Raw genomic sequence first — 26,707 nt, forward strand, 5'->3', positions numbered from 1 at the left:
TCACCTCATTTGACCAGAAAACCCCAAAACTATGTCTCCTATTTGCTCTGTTTCTGATCTAGAGCTGAGAAAACCCCATTTTCTTTAGCAGAATGTGGACAAATCTGTCACTGTGCGTGTGTTCAGACATTGACTTGTGGGTGACTATGCTTGGATACCTTGCTATGGATTGTGGGGTTTCTCTCCACCCTGTTTCAGTCAAAGTGATCCTGTAAACACTGAAAATTATCCCCTCTGAGAGTACCTTTCAACTCATCCAGTCTTTGGAGTAAGTGACCACTGCACAGGTCTGTAAACACATGGGAGAGGAAGACGTGGGGGTTTGGGGGCACAGCTACAATCCTGAGATGAAGCAGGGAGAATTGCCACCACCCCTGACCCCAACATGACTTCTGACAATACCTACAGGGTAGGCCATGAACTTGTTTCTTGACAGCTGTTGGAGAATGGCAGTGTTTGCTCCAGGGAAGAGGACTGGGGTGACTTTCCCCATGCAGGAACCATTTCAGCCCAAGTGCCACATTTCTAAGCATAGATTGAGGTCAATAAACGTATCATACAATTTTGTCCACTGATACTCTGAACATAAGGTGCAATTCAAATAGTTGGAGAGTCAGTGTCAGACTCTTGATTATAATCAAAACCAGCAGCACTAGTAAAACCACTGTAACAATTTACAACCATTTGCTGTGGCAAAAGAGATGAGTAATGGAGCAGCAGGTACATGGGCAGCTCTACTGTGCTTCTCCACAATAAGCAGAGTACATAAATGCAAAATCCAGCAGTTCTCCTAAGTAGGGATATTTTTCAGAATTCTTTCCCCCCATTTTGAAATCCAGCATTTGCTTGGAAACACACAAGGCATTTTAATGTACTTTTCTACAAATGAAGAGGGATGAGATTGGGAAAAAAAAAGCAAGTGGAAACCACACAAATGATGTAGTTGTGACACAAATTATTCACCTGGGAAATATGCTGAATATTTTCTTCACCCTCTCAGCCAAATCTCTGCAGGAGAATGTTTTGAGCTGGTGCAGTTAGCTAGGTATTCACAGATAGGACAATTAGGGAGATAAAGTGCCAAGCTGAGAGTCAGAAGATTTTGTTGTAAATAACCTCTTACATAGCAGTAGGCAAGTCACCTCACTGCATGGTAGTTTTACCCATCTGTAAAACAGAGATGATATATTGACTTCTCTTCATAGAACAGAACCTAAAGAACAAAAAATGCTGTATGAGCCTAATTCAGATTCTGCTAGCAGGGATGGAAGGACTCACGAGTTTGTTAGGCCAAAATCAACCCTTAGAAGTTTTAAGCACCTAGAAATAGTTGTCATTAGTATAACTGGACTCAGACTCACCAGACAGCAATGCTTGCATAGTTTTTCTTTATCTGGAGTTCTCAAACACAGGGTCAGTCTTGGAAAAAGCAAACATGTAAATAGAAATTTAAGAAATCAACCTGAAATAATGTAATTTCATTCCATCTTTAGACCTTATTCCTAAAATTGTTCAGCATGTCAATCTGCTAGTTAAAACAACAGGAACTTCTAACGGTGGACTGATGGTATCAGTGATGTTTATATTTTCTTTACTCCTGTAACAGATTAATCACACACCTCCAGAGAATTAGGTGCTGTAGCCAGTGGTTTGGAACACAACTATTCTACTTAGCACTTACTTATATACACCAGCAATAGATGCAGTGTTCTGTGCTGGCAATTTCTCTGCTTCCTAAATATTCACCCAAGTTGTCATTGTGGATTAGCATGGCTATCCAGAATGTGATCCCTAAGGCATGGCCCATGACTGTAATGTTCAAAGGACATTAATAGGATAGTTCAGTAATTTGCCCACATCTCCAGCTTCTCTGTTCTCTTCCTCTTGAATGGAAATAAAATAACAAGGTTGTGGAATTTTAACAAGCATAGAGGAAAAATCATCAGTGCTAAGGGACCCTGAAGAGGCTGTAAGAGCAAGTTCCAGCTCAAGCTACTAGAGATTTATAATGCAATTTAAGAAATTAATTTGAAGGTCAATTTTGTTGCCATTCAAGCACAACAGAGCCTGCAAGCTGCTCCCAAAAGAATCAATGGCTGTTACCAGTGAGCAGCCTGACCCACAACCACTCTGCTCAGACTTGTTTTGAGCTCCTGAATGGATCAATTTGCCCTCGATCACCAAGAATTTCATTTGCAAACCTGGGCTCAGGAGCAGCAGTGGGTGTCTCAGAGATTCCAGTGCAGAGCTCTGCTGACTCAGCTGCCTCATTTCAGGATTAGAGCTACCAGCTTGTAGCAGTAGAGGCTTATGAAGCAGCCTAGTTCTTTGCTCCTCCCCAGGAGGACTGCAGCTCTCCCCAAACACAGTTAAGTGATTTTTAAATACATGGCTCAGTACCTGCACTGTCACGGTTTCTATGGCAGCCGTGCCAGGTTTTTGTTCAGAGTGGTAAAATTTAAATAGCAGTGATTATTATGAACAGAAAGAAATTGCAATGCAGTGAAACCTTAAAACTTAAGAAACCTATTGAAATTAGTGTCTACAAGTATTAAAATGCCCCTACAGCTTTTGCCACATTTTTAAATGTGTTGAGAGACCTAATTATTTCATTGCTCACAGAACACAACAAAACATTACTACATCCCTCTCAGGGGAAATAATTGGCTGATTCTACACAAAGAAAAATGGAGGCAGAGGTGAGATGTGCAGCAAAGACAGTTTATGTTGTGACAAACCAGTGACATCTAAATAGAAGAAAAATAAAGGCCTAGAATGCAATTACTGGTGCATGATAGGTGCACAGTGCGTGTCATGTACACCTGTCTGTGTGTGTGTGTGTGTGTGTGTGCGCGTGTGCGTATGTAAAGTAACAAACATAACTTGAAAATGCTTCTGCCTTCTACCTATCTGTTGTCCATCAGAGGATCAAAATCATACCTCCAAACTCTACCTAACTGTATTTTTTTTTTTTGAGGCTTATTAGCTGGCTTCAAAATAATTGCAAATTAAATGATGATATTATATAGCATTTAGAACAAGCTAATACATGAATGTAGAATGGGAACTGAAATTAAGTCTATCCATTGAATTTCTTTCCTTAAAGACTTGCAGGATCACCCATTGCCTTACAGTGTCTAGGTAATAAGCATTGTGCAACCGAGGTGTAGGATGCTGCCAGTACTGCTCAGTTATCATATCTCAGCATTTGTGGAGCTTCAGAAAGCACATTTTGACTGTTTTTTCTTCCCTTCAACCAAAATACTCATATTGAGCTGTGCCATATTTCGAGTATATTCTCAATACACTTAATTTGCACTTTAAAACCCTAAAAAAAATCCTACACTAAATAGCACTTTAAATTGTTTTATAAATGTAAAACCCAGTCACACAGAGAAAACATCTGATTCTCAGTCTATCCTCATGGGAATGTGTGGAACAAAATAGGCAAATCTGACAACCTATTGTCACTATTTACAGCCAAGAGTAAATTTTACTCTATCTAGTTTCCAAATTCATGGCCTGCTGTAGTGTTTTGTGTATGTAGTGTCCTGTGCTGGCATTGCAAATACTGTATGTGTTTCAGAGGAGAACATCAGAAAATGGATTGGGTTTTCTTTAAATCCACGTTCTGCTGTCGTATTTCCATAGTAACGTACTCTGTGTGTCTAAAACGTGTACAGCCATTCTGCATGACTGATACTGGAGATGCTATAAAACCATCTGGGTAAATTTTGGGGAGGGGAAGAGCAGGAATTTCCCCCTCAGTAATACCGCACACAGGTGTAAACCAGCACAAACAGAATATACTCAAATACTCAAACAACTCTCAGTCCACTGCCTCTCCAGAGCTCTGAGTGACAGTAGGCTCCATGACAAACAGGTCATCCATGCACCATCCAATGTCATGCAAAAACATACTCTGATTTCTAACGCGGTCTTCTGCTCGCAGGACTAGGAACCACTGCACGCCCCTTTCTGAAAGGGCCCCTCAGTGCGGACGTACAGGTGGCTGCTGTCACACCTAACGGGATCATCTTTTGTTTCTCCTCCCACTTAACAGACTTTATTTTATTTTGGTGCAGTGCACATGTACGCAGTGTCTAGGACAGATGTGCTACCTTTTAGAGTGTCGCTATAGAAGTCTTTAGCTGTGAACCCTTAATTTGCAGCTGGAACTCTAATAAACAGTGCATAGTGTTTCAATAGCCTTCTGCTTATATGTTTGAAGATTCGAAACTGAATGGTGAGGTGGCCAAGGCGGCGCTGGCAAACGAAGACTGTCCCCACATAGACCAGGCTATTACGCCTGATGAGGGCCTGCCCTTTACCCGCTCTGGCACTCGGGAGAGATATGGACCCTGCTTCCTCTTATCAACCGGGGAATATCCCTGCCCGCCTGATGGAGGAATAAGAAAGGGTATGTAGCTGGGGCCCTGTACCACGTAGCTAGCAACTGGTTTAAATAACTAAGACAAAGTCAGCTTAGCTGTAGCACGCGATAGTGCGCTTGCTGTAGAGATGCACGTTTGGGCTGGAAACCACCACCTGATGTCTGCATTTGGAGTTTCTAACCTATTTCTTTCAGAAAGAAAAGCCTGAGGAGCTGTAACTACCCTGTGCAGATATGCTAGGCAGTAGAGTCTTCCACCCCAGCTGGTGCAGGAAGCTTTAGTGGAGGATGCTCTACTATGTCCTTAAATTAGCCCATCCCATAAGGAGAGACCAATTAATGTATCATAGCAATGAAGGTTTGCCACTTGGAAAGCTCACAGAGCTTACCAGACTCTGAGGAGCACAGACTTGGAGGTGGCAGACAGAACAGATAAAACACAAAAGCAAAACATACTCAAGAAAATAAGAAATTATTATTTAGTGACCTTAACAGAGCACTAAAATGAAATATTTGGATATTCATAGCTTGTTAGTTCAAGAGAGAAAGAAAAGCATGGACATCTGTTGGCACAGGTTTCTTAAAATCAGAAAATAATCCATCTAAAATCCTTTCATAAATAAATCATTATTAGTTAGTTTCTCAGACTTCTGACAGGTATGAATCTCTCAGAAGTAGTTTGCTAATGGCCAGAATAATCTATTTAGCAACAGAAGTAAAATCCCATTAAAAAAGCATTCCCTTCTTAAAAGAGACTGTTTTGCTTAAATAATTTAATGTGAGGCAACCATACAACCCCAAAATTAGATCTACATCTATATGCATCAAAGGAATGGGAAAATTGGAAAAGAACTCACTCTCTTCAAATCAGTGTTTACCACTGGTGTACTGTATATAGTATAAGATAGAGTCAATATTTTAAAACTGCAAAGATTGTATGACATAACCATACACTGAGTATGGAGTATGGAATTCCCATGTGCCATTGTATGATGGGCAATAGTTATAGTAAATGCCAGTTATAGATAGTGTATGTATTTATAAGTCTAAAGCTTATCATCAACAAAGATACAGTAGGACCACAAGACTTTCATATGAAAGTATATCCTCTAAAATTTACCTTTGTAGCAAAGCGTTTTACTTGATTCTGTATTGGATAAGCATTGGCCGTGTTCATTCAGGCTGGGCGAGTTCAGGTGGTTCCAGTGGATCAGGGGAACACTCCAAATGGCACATCCTTTGGGATGGGGAATGTATGGTTTTCATGATGCACTGCAACCTCCTCTCGTTCCTGAATGAAACAGAGGCTGGTTGGCTAAAGAGTAATATACGTCAGCATATTGTTGGCCTGTTTGAAACATGTTGAGAGCATCTTAATTGTTGTTCCAACAGAATTTCATCCATAGTTTGTGCAACTCTCTGTACACTTGCTGAGCTGTTTACGTGCATGCCTGAAAAAGAAGGGGGGAGGGAGGGAGGGAAATTGAATGCATGCAATTTTGTTTTCTTTCTTTTTCTTTTCTTTTTTTTTTTTAATGCTGAGAACAAAGGAGTAGTATCTCTACAGCAACACATTCAATTCTATGGATTTTGCTGCCTTGTCCCCCTCCTGCCCCACAAAGATACCACAAACCTTAATTTTGCCTGAGGTCACAATGCATGAAGTGGAAGGGAGAGGTATGTGTGAGTGTATGACAGAGACATAGAAAATCCCTCCCACTGACTCTTCTTTTTTTTAGGGTACAACCATGTTGCTGCCTGTAGGATCAATTACATAGCCTGACCATCTTGAGAAATGATGATTTTTTTTTTTTTAAATGTATATATTTTAAATTTTTTCTGTATTCCAACGGCCTTCTGAGTCATGTTGCAAGCGATACTACTCTCGGCATGTCCGTGCATGCAGATGCTATTGAACTGGCTACGATGTTGACCTCATTCTTAGTCCATTCTGTCATTGATCCAATGCTGTACTTTGCATTTTTCTTTTAAATGAAGGTTACGAAATGTCACGGAGCCTTAACAGCATAGCTGGCATAAGTGGAAAAGCGATAGGATTATCCTCAGTGTCTGCGCCCTACAGCTCTCCTAGCCCAGTGAGACGTTCTTGGTCTCCCATCCCATCTATTTTGTAGCATGGATCAGTAGCAGAGAATGGTCTAAAAAGCTTTACTTTCAATTAGCCTATGCGATGTTGCATATAGTCCAGGTGACTAAGTCTGAAGATGCAATGTCTCACAGTAGCACCCGCTGCAAACGGTGTTACTTCTGATGCTTAGGTGACAACACTCCTAAATAGCACTCAGATGACAATAGGCAGGCATTGGCGTAGCACTGGTGGGCCATACGTGCTGCATGGTATCACTACATAGGATGAAGGGTAGATGCACCAGATGGCTTCCTTCCTGGTGCATCCTGCTAGTCTATGCTTATTGTGGCTAATGGTGGATCTACTGGCTCTGTATGGAATGGGTTAGGCGTTTAGTCGATGCTGAAACATGCCAACGATGGAAGATTTTGCTTTTCTCAGGATATTTTTGAGCCATAGGAACCCTGCAGGAGTTTGAGCAAACGAGCACAGTAGGATGAAACTTTGCATGGGCACCTATTTTAAGCTGAAAGCAATACTCAGACACACTGTAGAGAGGTCTCAGTCTGGCTGACTGCATGGGAAAAAAAATCCTGTTGAAGAAGAATATGGCTGCCTCTGCATGTAGCTATCTCACCTTTTCCTCCTTCCTTTAACACTAAGATGCCGAGCTTGATGTGAAAAGCGCAGGGAAGAAGCTCAAGTACTGATTGTATTCTTTACATGCAGATCTTTGCAAAGAAAGTCCAGTCATTGCTAAATATATGCCAACAGAGGCAGTCAGAGTGACCTGACAAGGCAAGATGGAGATGAACATTGATGGCTAATAAACATCTCTGTGGAACTGTGCAGGCATAGAAGACCTTCTCATTTGGACAAAGTTAACTCGCTCCATGCAGGTTTTATGGATGATTCTTCGTGGTTCTGGAGTTGTACTAGAGATGCAGGCTTTTTCTACGGCCAAAATGTAACAAAACTGTAGAAGACCTTTCTTTTTTTTTAATCTATTTTTTTGTTCCAAAGCATGACTTGCATGAAGACAAAAATGAAAATGAAAAAAAAAACAAAAAAAAACCAACAAAAAAAAAACCACCAACAAAACAACACACACACAAGAAACACTGCAAATGTATGATTAAGGAGAAAAAAGAAAAAAAAAAGCAAAGTTATATATTTTCTTTCAAAGCTCTTTACTTTTACATACATTGTTGTAGCGAAAATGTAAAACATTATAAAACTGTACATTTCTTTGCTATGGATCGCTTCTTTTTGTATACAAGATAAAGAGTAATGGTTTTAAAAAGTGCAATCAGGCAGTCATCGGTCATATTGACCACGCCTTCACAGTTCATCACACCGACATGGAAATCAAGAACTTTTAATCCAGCTAGAAGTGTATAAAAATAAGAAAAACTTTTTCCTGTCTGTTTTTGTTGGCATGCTTGTGACACATGGGACCTTCCTTCGGACCTGACAGTAAGAGCTGGTTAATTTTCCAGCTCTGGTTATGTTGTATTTTATCGATGTATAGATCCAACGTAAAGACCCTTCATAAATTGTTCATATTAAGTAATCAGTATGAATTTTAAACAAAGAGGTGTTATTTTAAAACTGGGACTTATAGTACAAAATCAGGAAAATACTCAAGTATAAATGGTCTCAAAGTTTAAGAAACAAGACAACAGCATTGTATGCAATTTAGTACTGAGTAAAATGCATGCACAATGTTATGCAAAACAATTCTAGCATGAAAATAAATTTTGTATCATGGTTTCAGTGCCTGCTGTATAGTGTAAAGGGGAATCCTTTTCTGAAGCAATCAGGGGTTTCCAGAGACTTGCTTCTAAAATCTTGAATAAATACAGTGTTCTCAACAGAAATGTAGGAGAAAAGCTTGGTATTGCTTTGGTTCTACAATGCTAATTTTGGTTAGTAGATAATAAATGAAGCCTGCAAACACTTGATACAACCGATGTCTAAAGAATTCACACCATTAGTAATTTTACAAGGGAAGATTAAAAACCCCTATAATGATCTAGGTATCTTCCTTTTCCCTCCCCAACAATAATAAATGTTTGTCTTTTTAGCTGATTAAATGAATTCAGTTTTTCTTACTTCTTCGGGCCCCGTCCTTCACTTGTTCATCACTGAGCCACACCACTTCACCTGATCCGAAATGGAAAGAAATCCACGTGTCCGAGTCACACTTGATTTGCCACACAAAACATGCACCAGTAAGATCTGAGAAACACAATGGGATTAAGTTTCATTTTAGATGCTACAAATGACAACTATGGACTATGTGCCAACAGCATTGTAGTTGCCAGAGCATTTTTGGTAACGTACTTCTATAAAGGAAGGATACACATCTTTATCCTCACGTGAGGAACTTCAAAAAGCTGGCAATCTTCTAGGCAACCTACAGCATCTGCAACTACTGACGGGAATGGAAATGTAAAGGAATAGTATCCTCCCTATAGCCTGAAGGAAGGAGATATTAAACCCAAAAAAAAAACAAAAAACCAAACAGAAGAAACACTCATGGCTCTGGTAAGTGCTAAATTATACACAAAAAAACCCCAACTGCAGCTGGACCTTGTCATCACAAAACTCTACTCCAAAAGAAACACAAGGAAGACCTCAAGCGGTGTTTTAGGAATAGAGGAAAGGCTGTACATAATTAGAGAACTCCTTTGTAGTCCTTGATACAGCATTAAGCACTTGATTTTTGCTTTAGTTTCTCCCAAGAACTATTTTTCTCACACTGTTTCTATGCCGTCATTCTCAGAAGATAAATTTCTTACCTCCAGAGGTAAGATCCAGATTCATCCAGGATTTGCTTAATGAACAACTTTTCCTCTTATAACGTATTAAGAATCCAGAAATAGATTTATCTACCCCATTTTTTATTTAACACTGACCCAAGGGCCCAGTGCTAATTCTCCATTACCATAAGGAATACCAACAATTCAGCCCTGTAAATCCTATGTAGGTCTTCACCTTCCACTGCACTTTGCATCTATCTGAGCCTTAGAGGACAGGCTGGGGACAACTGTCATTCTGTGCTACATTTTACATTCCTCACTCTCGTTTTAATTTAGGTTTCCCTCTCTGCTCAGTCTGATTTGAGGTAACCATGTCTTCTGGGTGACTTCTATAAACCCTTCAGAAACAGAACCATCCACTGCCCTTCAAATGATGCTATAATGCTTAAGATTTGTTTGACCCCAGAGTTCCCCTTGCACAACAGTGGCAGCTCTGACAACACAGGGTGAGAGGGAAACAAGTGGAAAATCTCACAAGTTATTGCATTGAATCCTAAGGGAAATTTACCACATCGTCCCAGCTGCCTTGCAGTTAAGGAGCTTTTGCTTGGGTACTATGATTAAAACATTAATTCCTTCATGCCTGCCCCCTCTCCCTACAGGAGGTGCATGTCTTTATTAAAGCATTAAAACTATCCATGTGGGTAGATTCTGACTTCAGGCTTCAGTAATGCCACCAGCTACTCCTGAGTTCACACCATTGCAAGTAAGAGCAGAAGTTGGTTTTGCAGCTCAGTTATATTCTGCCTGTTTCCAGCTATAAAGGAACATCTGTGCTTCCTCCTCTGTAAACTCAGCTTTTAGCAGTGAGTTCCCAGCTCTAAGACCCAGTGCTCGCCCTTCATCTGTACCCACTGGCAAGTAATTAGTGGCTTATTAATTGCTAACATTTAAAGCTCAACCACAACTTCTACATATATAGCTTTTCCTCTGACTGCATGAAGGTACTCCTTTTTTCTGGACCAACCTGATGTGTCTCCAGAATTGAAATTTCAGACAGAAGAAATTTCTGAGAAGAGGTTTCTGCTTTCTCACTCCACCAAAAAAAAAAAAGAAAAAAAAAAAACCCTAGCTAATACCACTGTGATAACAGTCAAGTGCAGCAGTCATTAATCTGGATAAAGTGATTTTTCATGTAAATTGCCTCCTCTCTCCTTAAAGTTTCAGGGCCAAAAAGAAAATACATCACTGAAACAAATGTCTGCTAGGACAAATGAGCCAACTGAAATACAGAAGAGAGCAAGCAGGGCTAAGGCAAGAGCATTCAAAAAAGAACTGAGCACAAAGCTGCTTACAAAAAAGATATCCTGAAGATATTACCCTGCCAGTTTGCATATCCCTTTCATAATTTCAAAACAAGGCAGCATACTTTTCTGCTTTACATATAAATCCTGGAAGGAACTTTGCCTCTGAGCTCACACACAAACTACCTTCACTTCAGGAAAACATGCTTAAATGATGCAGGTTATTTTTAAGTCACTCACTTACTTCAGTTTGGGCATAAAATACCTGTCTGTTCAGGACTCCCAAAGCCTCTGCATTCATCTAGGACTGTAAGTGCCCAGTTTTTCTCCTAGGGAAATACAAATGTTCATTTGCAATCAAGAACAATATTTGAATTCAAATTTAACCAAATGTTAAAAAACAGGTGCAGAACTGCATCCCTTGACTTTCGTTATCTGATAAAGCAAATGCTATTAAAAGATATATTCCCTGTCTCAGCCTGGCAAAGCCAGGTTTTCCACTCTCAGCATTCACCTGAATATTTAAAAAACTTCATGCAAGTGCCTAGGTCCAAACATCTCCAGACACCAAATATTAAAAGTGTGTGCTCCGAGGGTTCTGTCGTTTTTCCTGCTGCCCAAGCTAGAGATTCCTTGGGCAGCGAAAGGCAAAATGTTACATTTGTGTTAGCTCAGCTGTCACTCTGAGGTACCTGCAGTGCCTCTGGACTCAAAGGGCTTAGCAGGGATGACACAGCCTGTGCAGAGGCTGCTGACTGTGAGTCACAGCAGCACAAGAGCACGCAAGGCTTAAGCCCAGGGAAAGCAGCTCAGCAGGGGCCACGCTTTGCTGGGGTGGTGTCGGTGCAAGTGGGTGACTGGAGGAAAGGCAGTAGCTCAGGAGGTGGGAAATGAGAAGGACTCAGGATGAGTTTGGAAAATGGGTTATGCAAGCAGGAGCAGTGGAAACAGCAATCAGCAGAGAGTGGGAAAGAAGAGCAAGGAGAGAGGGAAAGAATGGCGGTGAGATTAACTCAAAATAATCCTCAAGAGCCACTAGCCTACAAGGCAGGGCCTTGGCCTGGGACTCAGGAAATGGGAATTTTATTCTTGACTCCCTGTGGACATGCTGGGTTACCTTGGTTGGGCCAATTTAATTTTTTGTGCCTCTGCTTCTGTTTCTGTGACATTATGCTCTTTTTAAAGTGTTCTGATGTCAAAAGAGGAAAAGCCATATTTAAGAAGGAATAGTTATTATAATCTACTCAGAATTAAGACACCAGAGGAGAGAAGCATCTCTTCATTATTTAAAAGATGCCATATTTCCCTGTCTGCAGAAGAACACAATGCCCCTGTAGGAATCCCTTTTCTTTTGTACTTTAAAGCAGAGAATTATTATGGAAAATTATTAAGCACCCACACAGTTAAAATGACAGAGCATTTTCATTACTGATTGGCAACTCCTCTGCTGCCCTAATTTAGGTACCACATGTCTTCATGCATTCAAATCAGTAAAAACAAAACAAAAGCTAAACTCACTTGACATTTGCAGCCAAAAACTAAAGTCATGTCAGAACATTAAAAATCTCCCAATTCCTGGCCTCACTTCTAAATTTAAAAAAAAAGTAAAAATGCAGTCTGCTAGCAAAGTGTTCACATATACTTAACAGAACTCTGGTGATGAGGGAGTACTGGAACAATATTGAATTGACATTCTGAAACTCTACTTACAACTCTCAACCCCAAAACCTGAAGACAGAACTCCCTCCAAAGACTGCATAGTATCTGGATAATCAGGTGGTCTACAGGCAAAGCAGCCTGGAAACAGATGAGGAAGTTGGAAACAGACTGAGAGAGAGGTTAACCAACACAGGAATTGGACTTACACTGCACCCCTACCAGACTGCAAAGGTACATCTGGAAATGAGACAAAATCCAACATGTCACAAAACAAAAATGCCAGAGAAAATTTTGCAAAATAAATGTCACCCCTGTATTTTCTCCTCTTTCAGCCAGCTTTTATTCAGGCATAGCTACTTTGTTGTTCTTGTTTCCAATCAAGCTGAAGAATGTGTTCTCCCAATACTCTAAATTTATGCTTCCTTACTCTCCCACAAGGAAACACGTGGTTCATCCAGGCCATGATTCAAATACAGAGACTATTTTCACTGCTGAATATTTTCAGTCACATACTCTATTTCAATGTTTTACAGAGGCACTGATGAGTAAAAACTGCTGCTGCATTAAAAACAGGTGAATGCTGAGACAACTGACTGATGAACCTGAATGAAATGCACAAATAGCTCAAGACTGTGCCTGACTTCAGTCCTTTAACATCTAAATGGGTTACAAAACAACAAGGGCTCTACACATGCAGTTCCTCCAAATTAGCTTCAAAGGCACATATGATACAGACCTACATCTTCAGTTATATTCACCCAGTAGAAGGCCATTTCCAGAAAAGCAGAGCATTTAAATTCAAGGCTATTATTCTTGCTAACATAGAGCAAAACGTGCAAGATCAGCATTTACTGGGAAATAAGAACAGCACAAAAGCTAAAGCAAAAGAACAAAGCATGTACTGCCTCTTTTTTGCACATGTATCAAGATATTAATATGTAAAAAGTTAAAAGTGGCCAATTATTTTTGTGTCAGCTGGAGTTGTCAGCAAATTCCATATAAGTGCCACTTTTCTACTGTGCACATTTTGAACCACAATCAAAACCACACAAAATTATTCTCAACCCCAGGCTGTATCCATTCCAAGCCTTTGGAATTTTCAGCTAGTAGTAAATAGCATAAGCAGGACTCAAATACTGATAAAAAATTCTGGAGTCCTTTTCAAGAAAATAACTAGCTAAAAGAAAAAGCCCAAGACTTACCATGCACCATAAAAATATCAAAATTGCTCAGAGTGACCAAGGTCTCTCACTGTCTTGATCTCTAACATGGAAAAAGGAACTGGAAGTCCCAAAATTACTTAAGTCTTGTTTAAATCAGATCCAGAGTTCATGGAATCAAATGGAAAAAACAGTAAGTATTTGGTTAAATGCTGGACTAGACCAGAGGCCTGATCAAAGTATTTCTGAGTCTGCAAGGTGAAGACAGATGTTGCTGTTTTTGCTGAGGAGAACTGGAAATTTCAAGATATGCTATGGATGAGAAAACACCCAAACACTGTAGGTCAACAACTCACATTATTATAAATAAACAGTGGGAGAAGAATAACATCAACGAAACAGAATAGTTTGTCTCTCATCTCACTCCCACCACACCGGCAGGCTGGAATGCTGTTATGTCGTGAGATTATTCAGTCCTCAGGAGCTGTATCTTGGCTCTGTCCTCCCCCTCCTTTTCCCTATGTTTTAGATGACTGCATCTGGCTCTCTATTGCCATTCATTTAAATATTTTTCCATGGTCACCTTTCTCTTGTACATTCAAACTGATCTCCTTGATCAGCTGTCCATCCTCATTTCTAAGTCTCACGACTCAACACATGCCATAAAAAGCACAATCAAATCACTTTCTCCCACCCTCCCCACAATCTCTCTGTGCCCAAAACATGCAGCTGAGAAAAAGCTCCTGTCACTCATTCAGAAGTGACCTTTGTGGTGATTGCAGATGGCAAGACTAGTCAGACACCAAAAGGACTGCCCACATGCAGACAGAGAAGTCAGTGTTGTATAAGGAGCAGTGACTGGGCAAACCATCTTCCATCTTTCAAATGAACACACTTCAAATACAGAGCCTGGCACGCTGAGCACAAATGCATTAAATAACTCAGAATGCCACACCAAGTCAAATAACATCAGTGACCACCAAGTGGCCCAAAAAATCTGCCAAGAGACAGAAACTTCTGACACAACACACACATCGTCCCACCAACATTCTTTGAACTGGAACAGGAGCATCTTGTGCAGGTGCACATGGAGGTTTCATGAGTACATCTGCAGATCTCTTAGGACTTCAAATAACAGAAAGGCACACAACAGCTTTCTTCTCCTTCTCCCCCTCCACCAAAAGGCCTGAAAATTCTCTGGACTGAAGGTCAGCAGTTCACAACTTGTTCTCTCTCATGAATGTCAGCTCACCAGCAGGTTTACTTATCTTCAGACAACAGGAGGGGAGAGCAGCTGCACAGACACGTGGTTAACTTGTTCCAGTGTCTTTTTGTAAATATATATATATATATTATAAACTTTGTCAGTTCATTTCCAATTGAACCTGAATGCAGAATGCTTATGTAACAGGCTTCTTGCTTCATTTACCACAGAAGACCTGTTAAAGAACTCTATGAATCAGAGCACACTGGGTCTGCATTTTGCCTTGCAGAGACTGACCTTATCCATGAGGATTATCAACAGGCAACAGTCATAAACTCTTAACATCAGCATGGAAAGTTGTCTTCTTCCACTTGATTAGGAACTTTTCACTGTGTGTTCCCTTCCTCACAGAGAAAGCCATAGCTGATTTTGTACAGTGCTTTATTCTGCAAACAAAGCCACTGACATACAAAACAGGGCATTCACTTCTGAAAGAATGGGCAGCAACTTGGTTTTGACATTCAGCCATGTACCTTTTACAATGAATTCTATTCACTCTCTGTACTACAGCAGCACCTAGAAGCCCTGACTGATGACAAAGCCCTCACTACGTCAAGAAAAGTCATTACTTCCCAAAGTCTTCAAGCTATATAGGCACAACAAAGGAGAGAAAAACGCAGTTCCTGCCTTTCAAAGATGAAGATCAGATGCAGATATGAAACACCAGATCAGGACCAGGAACAAACTCACATACTCCTTTGCTTCTTCACCATATCACCCCAAATCATTCCTTGCACTCCAAAAGAGTGTTCACGTTAAAGGCATGAAAAATTGAAAACCATTTCAAATACCCAATTCACGTTTATTTATTACATAATTTGTTGGACTCCTCTGCAATGAACTGCAGCTACAGCACACACAGTCACAACATGTCCAGTCCAGTAAACCTCATGTAAGGCACATATTGGCATGATTAATCAAGGAACAGACTTATTTAGAGGAGATGATTACTGAAGCAAGAGAACACGTTTATTTGGTAGACAGATTTTGCAGAAATCATAAATAGAAACCTCAGACAAGACTGTGAAAGAAAGCACTGTTCAGTGCATATAATAGAGAAGCTTTGGTATCCAGAAAGTGGCATTGAGAACAGTCAATAAATATCAACTTAGATAATTAAAAGTGCAAGAGGTCACAGCCTGGAACAGTATATTGCCATGAAGAGCCACAACTAACACATGGATTAAAAAAAAACATTTTACAACAGAAATCTTAATTCCACATATTTTGCAGAGGATCCATTTGATTATTCTTTTGGTATCTGTAATAGTTAAAATCAACTTCATAGTCTGCTCAAGTTTCTCATCTGTTGAATAGAAAAATAAAATACTCTTGAAAGTCAAGCCAAGAACTATAACTGCTGTAAAATCAAGGGTGAAAAAGCCCATGCAGCCCATATTATCACCTTAATTCCTTCCCCTTCATGTGTAAGCTGATACATCATTAGAAGGTCTTCCTGTCCTATTTCCTAAGAGCCTTTCTCTGAGCACTCTGCAATTCTGTAAGGCTTCTTCCTTGGCAAGCCTGCTTTAAAAATTAAACCACTGTTTAGCAACAGTAGGTCCATTAAAAGGTGCATTTACTACACAGTAGAATTCTCTATATTTAGAACTTGAAATACGTTAAATACCACAGCAAATGTAAGTGTTGTGGGTGGTAAACATCCAATTTAATGGCATCCACTGTATTTGTATGGAAAAAAAAACAGTTTTATAAATAGCTTCCAAAATTTTCCTCCTAACAGGCGAACACATCTCATTTTACACTTTTTCCTTTCTCCTACAAGTGCTAGGCCTATGTTCTCTGTCAAACCCCCACCTGGAACAAGTGCTGTGGGCATGCTGTGAAACAGCAAATCTGTTGGGCTGCAAAACAGAAGTGAGAACTAACCTGAAATTATCAGGAGCATTCTGGTCTGCCCTTTAGGCTGGAGAACTTGTAAAATCTTTCTGGTTAGATATGATGTCTTCCTATTCCAAGGCAGATGGAAACACAGGAGCTACATTGGATCAAGCTGTCCTCAGCAGCCACAACTGACTTATGCCCTTTGATAGGAACCTTTTGAATGTTTCTAAGAGCTCTTAGAAGTTTTCCTTCCCTAAGCTGTGGCTTCAGAAACTTCAGGTTTGGTTTGCAAGTTAGTGATAACTTATGCAGGTCTGCATCCCTGTAAATCTATAATAAACTGATGTCTGGCAGAGAACATAATCAATGAAAAATATTGCTCCTTTCACAGTTTAATCAAGACAAAGCTAGTTCAAAAGGGCCTCATTTTCCCTTTTTGCCAGCCTTCTAAATTATATTGCTTCTTTTCTTTTAATCCTAATCCTCTGCTTAAAAACTGTGCATGCATCTAGCCACTTTCACTGGCATTTCTCTGTGACACAATTTTCTGAGCTGCTGGGAGGTCACAACCGCAGTAGAAGTTGGCAGGTGAAATATTTCATGATGTAAAGATACAATAACAAAAACCACCTTTGTCAGACTATTTCTTCAGACTGAATTTATACATCAGTAAGCCATTAAGCAGTCAGTTTCTTCCTCAAAGACTTCTCAGAAGAACAAGAAAATGTAAATCTGTCTTCAGTTGTATTGCATCAAGGCAGAATGTCTGTAATTCCGTCTGTGGGTAAGAAAGTCAATTCCTGTGGCAAGAACCCAGGAAACAATTTTTAAAATATTACAGCTTTTTATGCATAGTCGTTCCTTTGGGATTTAGGAAAAATATCTGCAGTTTCCAACTACTGTTAATCATGGGCAGCTCCCCTGTAGTGCCTCTGAGCTACACAATCCAAAGGTGTCCATCCACATCCATGATGTTATGATTCCAGGTGTGCTGGGTCTAGTGAGGAGTTTTGACAGAGGGCCATGGAGTGTCCTGCCCCACATCCAATTAAGATCTGTTTTGCACAGCCAAGAGTTTTGACTGGCTTTGGGACATAAACATTTGCTTCTGTGCCATCACCACACATCCCATGTTCATTCCATCCCCAAGAGAAGCACTGGCCACCTGTAAGAGAGGACAGAAAATACAGAATAAACACCACAGAAACACAACAGCTTTGGTTAGTTTTGAGGAGCAGATTGGTCAAGTCATTTTCTGTTTAGGTTCTAAGAAATTCTGCTAAGGTGGGAAAAATATTCTGTTTTTCTTCAAAATGTAAATAAACCCAAATGACTGATTCTCCATCCTGTTCCATATTGTTAGCAACAGAAGAGAGATCAAAATAACAAAGACACTTGAAAATCACTTAGTAAATACATAGTTCAGTACTTATGCAGAGCCCACAGAAATCTCTCTGCATTTTAAGAGCCCTCCCCGAAATGATGTAGAATCTCTTTCAAGTTTCCCCTAGTAAGCAGAAGTATGATAAATCAAGAGCAGTGACTTTATTCATTCACAGCATGATCTGCAGGATTGGGGAACACAGAGCCACAGTTCAGCCACACTGCATTTCATTCCTAGCTTCAAGTTCACATGTCACCTCTTTCCTTTAAATACAAGTCTTCAACAGCCTGCCCTACTCTTAATCATCCTACCTCTTGGGCTTGCTTTGACATAATTTCACTGCTTTTATTACTCTTACTTTTCCTCTTGATTATTTATTTTTGTAATATCTATTCTTTCATATCCCAAATAACAACTCATGTATTATTACTACCCCATAGTACTCTTTATTGAAGCACAACATGCAAATTTTGCTGGCATAATAAAAAATCCACCAAAACCTCCTTATTCTGAACTACAAGTGCTATTTCTTCTCTATTTTCTATTTCTTATTTAGCTGCCAGAGACTGTGACTTTCTGTACTAAAAAAAAAAGCCATCCTGCCATATAATCATGTTTGTGATGCCATTGTTATTTTTGAAACGCAGCAGGTAATAACAGCAGGAAGTAGCATTCTGGATTCCAAATGATGAGAAGAAAATTGCCAAAATTCACAAACTCAAATCTCAGTCACGATTTTACTTTTCAAAATTCAGAAACAGATTATTGCAAAGCTAGCAGGGCCATCTTCCCTGCAAATCCTGTAACATTTCACTGTTCTCTGCTCTCCTTACATTATCAGTATATTGATGTTCTCCTCTTCTGCAATGAACTGTAAACATTACTGAGGCCAGTACTGAAGCCAGATGTAACTAAGCAATGACATTTCATTTTCTTGACAATCTTTAAGGCAATGGAACACAACAAAGCACCACCAGAACATGACAGTAGGCAAGGCACATCTCACCTGATACATAAGTTCTGCCTCTCTTATCTCAGGAGGCACCAGATGTTCTCATGATTGTGCATGTGCAATATTGATAGAACAACCTACACCCCAAATACACTCAAATGTGCTGCCAAAAAGTGCCAAAATCTGAGTGGGCAATATACCCCATTTAAAAATCAGAGTGTCCTACAGGTTAAAGGAATTTTGCTTTTTGGTAAGGTTCCAGGTAAAAATGTTTCTGTAAATATTAAAACACAGAAAAAAAAGACAACTCAAGCCCATGCTAGAAACACATCTCAGACTAATCATTCAAGGAAGCTGCACCTAAGAAAAGACATCTTTTGGCACAGTTAATATGTGAACCCTGCAGAATGAGCCAAGCTTACAAATGTAATGAAAAGAGAATGCAACAAGCCCTAACTTCAATAAGATCACAGTGGTAACTTTTTGTAACTAGACACCAGCGATTACTACAACAATTTACATGCTTCTATGAAGACTCACTACATCTGTTTAAAGGGTTTCTTGTTTCTTTTCTCATCTGTCCCATCAGGACAAGAGAGAGGAAACCAGAAATGTTCTGGTCACTTTGTATTACAAACTGCTCAGTGGAACATTATTGTTATAATAAATAGTCAGAGAAACGGTGCATTAGGACATTAACTTCTCAAATTAATAAACATACCCAGTGAAACATCTTTTGAAAAAACATCATAGAAAAATTTACAAGCTAGGGACCCCCTAGACAAGAACATCTTTCCTAAAACAATGATTGTGGAGTCTTTTCTAAACTTTACTTCTCCAAGCATGTCAAAAGGCCACCAAAACAGATTTTTCTACATGATTCCAGTGACCTCTAAGGTCAATGAAATGGGACAAGAGTGAAAACTGGCAAAAGAAAAATAGAAAGTAAGTAGGATTTATGAATGGTCTGACACAAAAATGCCTTGTACATCCATGGAGAGATGGCAGAAATCTGAAGAGATGAAAGGGCAGCTGACAGATACGGAATGACAGGCACAAAAATGTTTCTCAGCACCATCAAGTTAGAACCAGGAAAGCCAAAAGACAGAGAATTTTTGCTGTGCAAATGGAAGGTGTAACTGTACCACACCTGCCTGTAGAAGATTCAGTGAAAGGTTTGTACATAGAAATAGCCAGATGCTTGACTTGTGTAAGAGAAAGCAGAATGTGCAGAAAACACACCAAGTCCATCTTTTGGACAGTAGCATATTAACAAAACTTGGAGGTGGGCTGGACAAAATGAGGTAAAAGTGGCCAGAAGGGAACAAGTGAGTGAATCACTGGCAGAGATGTGAAAGTCAGTGAAGATTGAAGGTAATGAAGCATCTATTTCAAAAATTACATAAAAGGAGTATCTGCAGAGTTAAAGGCAGACCCTAAGAAGAGCTAATGGCTAGCCTCTGGACAAAGGGCACCATTTAATGGTTTTTCCTTTTCCCATGTTCTCCTCCCTTTCTTTTTTCCTTTTCTTCTTTTATTTCTGATTGCTTTTATCCCTCAGTTTATTGCTGATAAAAACACAGAACCAGCAGCCCTACATGCCTCCACAAGAAAATTCTGTTTCTATGTCTGTGCCAGACCTTCCCAGCATGGAAGAGCATTAGAATGAGGTGTATTAGCACATCTACAAATTGCTTCTAATAAAATTTAGACCAAGCACTGTAGCATGTTCTCAAACCAAAGGATTTGTGTTTGGTGAAGTGAGGGAAGATTACTCCATGTTAGTGGTTAAGTGAAAACACATATAATATGTTGCATTTACTCTTCTCTTTTAAAACATGAGTACTCAAAGTACAAACCAAACCCACAGAATTCACATGGCAACACAGCAGAATCCCAAGGGAATTTCAGTTGCATTCACAGTGACTCTAATCAAAGTTCAGAGTCAGGTTATGCAGGATTTTTCCCAAAACATTAAATATACAAGACAGAGGGACAACAAAATTCTGAGCAAATCTGTTTTGGTCAAACAACACAAGAAGGGGCTACTGCTCTCTTTCTGTCTGCAATAATTATCCAGGCTTTTCTCAAGATAACTGAAGTGACAACAGCAATCTAGAGCTTCATTAAACTGGAGAAGAGTAAAATAAGTATTTCTAGGTAAAATAAAGCTGCAGAGATATAGTAAGAGAAAATTAGATAAGATAAAATAAGACTGGAGAGAATTCTGGAGAAAGAAGAGAATTAGAGATGCTCCTTATTGCTGAGTGGAATCCTCAGATGGAAGAATCAGTGTTAGCAAATAAGGCACTCTGGGTGAGATTCACTGCACTTAACTTCAGCCACCCAAAAAATCAAGCAACTTAGCTACAGATCACTATCCTCTGCATTTCTCAAAAGCCAACAGAGATATCTGCATCTCTCCAGCAGAGTGAGAGATTCATCTCATCCAAACACTGCTGTGAATATCAAGTCTGTCTCACTTTGGTGATGATAAAGGGAGACAGGGGATTGTCCTAGCCTTGGCATATCCATTTTATGCAGCTGAAGACAGGTTATATTAAATCACATCTTCACAAATGGCCTGAAGGCAAAGCAAGGAAAACTGGAAACAAGGAAGCTGCAAATATCACTGTATCTTAGATTCAGGCTACAAACAGTCTGCTTCTAAACCAGCCTGTGCCCTGGAAGCTTATCACTGAAATCTTTAAAAGCTCCTTTTTTCTTATTCTTCTTTCCCATTCTTTCTACCAGCAAATAAACAGAAGTTGGCCTTACAGACAAGCAAAGTATCTTGAAGTCAAGTTATTCAAGAGAGGGCTTCACATTTTAGGGAAATGTTAAAATGTTTTAGTACAGCTCTATTATACTGGCTCTGTGATCTTAGCAAAACTCCACAATACTTCAAATTATTACTTCTTTTTTACCTTAAATTAGTGGTATTCTACTCTTTTGTTATAGACAAAGTTACAGTAGGCAGGAGACCAACTCAGGTCAAGTCACAACTCTTTAAACAGCATCAGGGCTGGACCACAAACAAAATTCAGGCGTCTCAGCCACCTTCCTTTGATTATTTGAAAGCCGTAAAAACCTCTCAAAGAACAATGTAACACTACACAGAAGGAGATTTAGACTTTACTTCTCTCAGGGAGCTGCAAAACACAAATTACTATGTTTTTCTGGTTTTTTTCAGGCCATCTGGTTGTTCAGGGTGTCACATAAAATAAAAGGCAATAAGCATCCCTCTAAACTTTTGTATTTTTAATAGCAACAACTCTGCCATTAGTGCAAAAGATCTGCAATTTTAAATTGTAAGAAACAGGCTTGATATAAATTGCTTTCTGCAGAAAAACATGGAACTGTATTAGTAGTTAAAAGGGAAGTCTAGGCATTGTGCAAAATCTCATTAAAGACAAAGCTTGGTAAGTGGAATGCATGATGGCATCATCTCAATGCACAGCTGTACCTCCAAAACTAGGAAAGAACCATAAGAATCGCATTCATTTTTTATTATGGAGCCACATTTTCAAGGAGCAAGCTGTCATGTGCTCCAGGCAGCCCATCCAATTGCTGTCCAACCCACAGAAATGTGTGTCTGGCTTTCAAGGGAGTAAGCTGGATAAAAATCAGACACATTGCAGTGCTAACACAATATACAGGTAAGAAACACCATACATGTTTGATATATTAAGTACAAAGCCGTGGTGCTAAAGGCAGGCTGATTTCAAAGTTAGCCTCCAGTCAACAACCTGCCCTCACTCCACCTTTACATCATTAGTAGCTCTCCTCAGGCAGTGGACCTAAAGCACTCAGTCCCCTCAGCAGAGGTTTTACACAAGTGAAAAGGGAGCTGACTTCAGGTCATGTGTCTGTGGTTCATCCTGCCACCTGGAAAGAGCAACTTTCAATGTCCTCAAACAATTCATCACAGCAAATGCACAAAGCCTGCACTGTGTGGACATCTCTAAACTAATATGTTATGTGAACTATTATTTTTTCCCAGCAGAGGCACTGGTTTGTTATAGGACCTTCTCTCTGGCTACGTTTGTATCTTGTGCAATACAGCAGGGACTCCAAACTGGGTCACGGCCTCAAGGCCAGCTGTCAGAATATCCAATTACAATCCATAACCACCTACTGAAGAGAGTCAGAAAATCAAATTGAGAATACAATATGCCTAGTGGGAGCTTAGGCATGTGCAGTACTGCAAAATGCAGCAATGAGGCTACACATCTCCTTTGCACTTAAATTTCACTTGGGAAAGCCTAATTTCTAGTTTGTACTTCGATGTCAGTGTCTACCCCACAAACAGCAAACAGAAGAGCAGCACAGAACACATCTAATCTTTTCTGTTTCATTTCCACAGCATATAAGTAGCCAAGAGTTACAAAATGGGAAGGGGAAGGAATCATGTTTATGATAATTTCCAAGGGCAATGTAGCACATCTGCCACAGCCTGAAAACTGTCTGTGGAGAAGGAGCCCCACGTCCAGCATTGCAGAGAAGTGGGGAAAAACACAGTAAGATGTCACTTAGCAAAAAAAGCTGTAGGAGATCCATGCAAGCCTGCTGTGCATTTTCCTGTGCACTGTTTTTAGCATCAGGCAAATAACTGAGCCCACCCCTAGAGGAAGTGCTATCTTGCCAAATTACAATGACAATAGAAATTTTGTTCTGTTCTCACAGGGCACTTCAAAGCAGGAGCTGAATGGCTCACTGCACAAATTAATATGTATCTATTTGAAAGAATCACTCCACATTACATCAAATAAACAGTTTAGGTTACCACTCAGTCTAGTTTATGATAGAATTTATTTTTTCCTTCTCAGTTATGCATAGTCATTTTAAACCAAAAAAAAAAAAAAAAAAGAAAAAAGAGGAAGAAATTCACAAAATTATATCCTAGGGTTTAAAAACAACAGACTTGCAACTATAGATTTCTTGGGCTGATGCACCCCTGCAGTTTTGTGGTGGAACTGAAGCCCTGTAGGATGGAGATGGTTGCTTTGCTCTGTGTAGGTAGCAAGGACAGAAATCTACTGCAAGGATTATCTGTTCACATTTCTGTTTCCATGGGGAAACATGAATGGTATTAACTATGTCTAAAGCTCACTGGTGCTGCACGAGGTTTTTGTTTTGGTTTTACTCAAACTTGTCAATTCCTTCCCAACAGGAAAGCATCTCCAACTCAACACAGAACAAAACCTGGGCTCACGACTTTGTGCAAGACTGAACGTAACTGGTCCACTGACAATACATGAGGATTATATCATACATGAAGCAGCTGCAGTGCAGAGAGGATTAAGCATTAAAGATGCTTTTTTCTACACCTGTAGAAGACAAGAAAATCTTTGAATTTTGGTCACTTAAGTACAGGACAAAAACACCTGACAGAAATTAATTAATGGAGAGATTTGTCCTGAAGCTCTGACCGTGGCACTAGTGTCTGTTCCATCAGGATATCAGACATGGCAGAGAGTGATAATCATTCAGAACCTACATCCCTGCCTCTTACAGTGACAGGCATTCAATGTGTCACAGTGCTTAAACTTTGTATGACCAGAACTAGACAATCACAGTCTCACCACAGAGCCAGAGACTGCAGTCTCATGACCCTCTGTACTATATGAAACAGAACATGCAGAAAATACCTTACACCCAGTGCTTACTAAGAGGTCACCCACGCAAGGCAGAATGTCAGAGCTCATCTAGAAGAGTGTGAGTTATCCAAGTGTCCCGTGGGACCATGTGGTGCCAGGGCCATTTGTGCCTGTGCATTAAAGCATTACCACCTCAAATTTGCACACACTTCAAACTGACCTAAGTGATGACACAAAGGAAAGGAGGGGACAGCTGTGATTCATCTGACCTACAACGTTACCTCCAAGACCTAGAACTGAAGGGCATCTTCAGCACAGGCCTAGGAAAAGTCATAGATGAACACAGAAGCAAGAATCTGAGAATCCCCTCAAACTGCATTCCAGGCCTACATGTAGCTTTCACAGCACTAAGCAAATCAAAGAGCAGGAGAAAGGACAGTCAGCAGGATCAGCAGGTGCATGCAGGTGAAATGGTGCTTCTTCCTACTTTGCTGGCTGAAGTCTAAAACAAGAGACCCCACTGGGCTCTCAGGAATTCTCTCATCAAGGAAGAACAGCTAGGTTGGAAAAGGATATTTTGGAAATGCTTTGGTGCTTAACATATTTCATACAGCAACTCTTTGTACAACACTGGTCTATTTATAAGCATGAACTTTAAGGCAACCACACAGACCAGGCTATAGATGACTGTCAGTCCTTGGTAACTTATAGAAAATACTTATGATATAACAAAAGCTGAAGAGATAGTCCATATGGTTACATTTACCTACAATTTCTTCTCTTCTGACTGCTATTCTCTTCCTCTGAAGGGCTGTTTGCACTGAACAAAAGTGAGTGTTCTGGGATTTGTCTCTGAAGGTGTCCTTTTCTGCAGAACACAATTCTCCAACTCAGAACCAAGAATTGAAATGTGTAAACCTTCCACATGGACATCTTATGTAAAATAGCTTTGTGTTTAAATGGGCTTTAGTTTGAACTTCTCCCTTTCATTTTCCCTTAGCAATTTGCAAGGCTGCATTTTGGTCAAATTTCAAGACACACGATATTAATGTGCATTACTGTTGAGTGAAGTCTAAAAAAACTGCTTGTTGATATTAAACAAGTGAGGGCTTTTTTCCCCCCCATGCTTAACAAGTAATCTGAGATCAATCCCAGCAGTCATAAGCTAAAGTGTTAGAAATGCAAAGAGAGAAATCAAGGAAACAAGTGGCGACTGAGTTGCTAAGTTTCTGATTGAACTGGTAGATTTTCTCACTGCTACGCAAACATCGCCACAGAGCAAAAGTAGCTGCAGCTCAGCAGTGCTGATATTAGGATGCCTTATTTTGCAAAGTTTCAAGTTGTGATCTTGGTGTATCACAATGGCTCAGATGGTGGCACCCCTGCAAGCGTCACAGTGCAGCTGTAACAGTGACAGCACTGTAGTACTGCGCGCTGTGAGAGCTTTAAAATACATAGCTCAATAAAAGCTATAGCATAGCTGTAGTCAGAGAGAGTTCAGGGTGAACTAACCCTCCTTTCTGGGCAGGATTTGTGGATTGCAAGTTTCCTCTGTGCTGCAACTGTTGTACTTGAGTTAACCCACTTGTACCTGGTCCAACTGTGCCTACTTGCACTGTACTGTAGTGCAAGAGCACGTCTAATAAAACTCCTGTGGGTCATGTGCCTTGTCTTGTCTGTCTGTCTCAGTCTGTGCCTGTTGTTACAGGGACTCTTAGAGTCACCACTCTGTGGGAGTTTGAATGGGGTAACTCTAGACCTACTCAGAGACAACAAGGGTTGGGTCATTTGAGCACCTAGAGAAGGAGTAAAAAGTGGTAACATTCTCACATTCACACTGATGCCATTTGCAGCCACCATTGCCCTCTGCCTCATACAATATTGTTCTGTGAACTAACAGGACCCCTTTCAAAGAAGAAAACAGACAGCTGACAGAGCTATGACAAAAGATGAAACCAAGCAATAAAAAAAACAAACAAAAAAAAATTCCCATGATTCAGACTTCAAACACCACCCATAGAGAGGTTTACGTCAAGTGTGTGCACCAAAGGCAAGTCTTTCTCAGAAGGGCTGATGAAACACAATGCTCTTACCCAAGGCTGGCTGTGCATGGCTGAGCTGGTGCTAATTTCCAATGGCAATACTGAAGAAAAACAATTCAAAAAATCACCACAACTAAACCTCAAACAAACTGAAAAGAATTAACACCACAAATTGCACCTTCAGTCCCATCCACATGGCTAAGCCATTAGTCTGATTTCTGCCAAGCAGGACCAAGTGGTCCAGCTCTTC

The 26,707-nt window shown here is 40.0% G+C and overlaps 2 protein-coding genes across 9 annotated transcripts in view; one reads left to right on the forward strand and one right to left on the reverse strand.

Moving 5' to 3' along the window:
- The window catches only part of KCNC1 (potassium voltage-gated channel subfamily C member 1), a 123,488-nt gene extending 97,412 nt beyond the window's left edge, over positions 1–26,076 (forward strand). The window contains exons 3-4 of one of the 8 annotated variants that reach the window (XM_054634195.2): positions 4,232–4,420; positions 23,989–26,076. In XM_054634195.2, the coding sequence (XP_054490170.1) occupies positions 4,232–4,420; positions 23,989–24,170 (371 nt within the window). In that variant the 3' untranslated portion in view covers positions 24,171–26,076. Of the gene's footprint in view, positions 1–204; positions 4,207–4,231; positions 4,421–6,132; positions 8,579–23,988 lie in introns of those variants that run through there. The other 7 variants (XM_077179872.1, XM_054634196.2, XM_054634192.2 and 4 more) reach the window with 7 other exon arrangements.
- SERGEF (secretion regulating guanine nucleotide exchange factor) overlaps positions 15,416–26,707 on the reverse strand; it is a 141,937-nt gene continuing 130,645 nt past the window's right edge. Inside the window, exon 11 of the mRNA XM_054634198.2 lies at positions 15,416–17,644. Within this exon, the coding sequence (XP_054490173.2) occupies positions 17,454–17,644 (191 nt within the window). The 3' untranslated portion in view covers positions 15,416–17,453. The remainder of the gene's footprint in view (positions 17,645–26,707) is intronic.

The sequence above is a fragment of the Agelaius phoeniceus genome, chromosome 6, assembly GCF_051311805.1.
Source record: "Agelaius phoeniceus isolate bAgePho1 chromosome 6, bAgePho1.hap1, whole genome shotgun sequence".
Classification (NCBI taxonomy): domain Eukaryota; kingdom Metazoa; phylum Chordata; class Aves; order Passeriformes; family Icteridae; genus Agelaius; species Agelaius phoeniceus.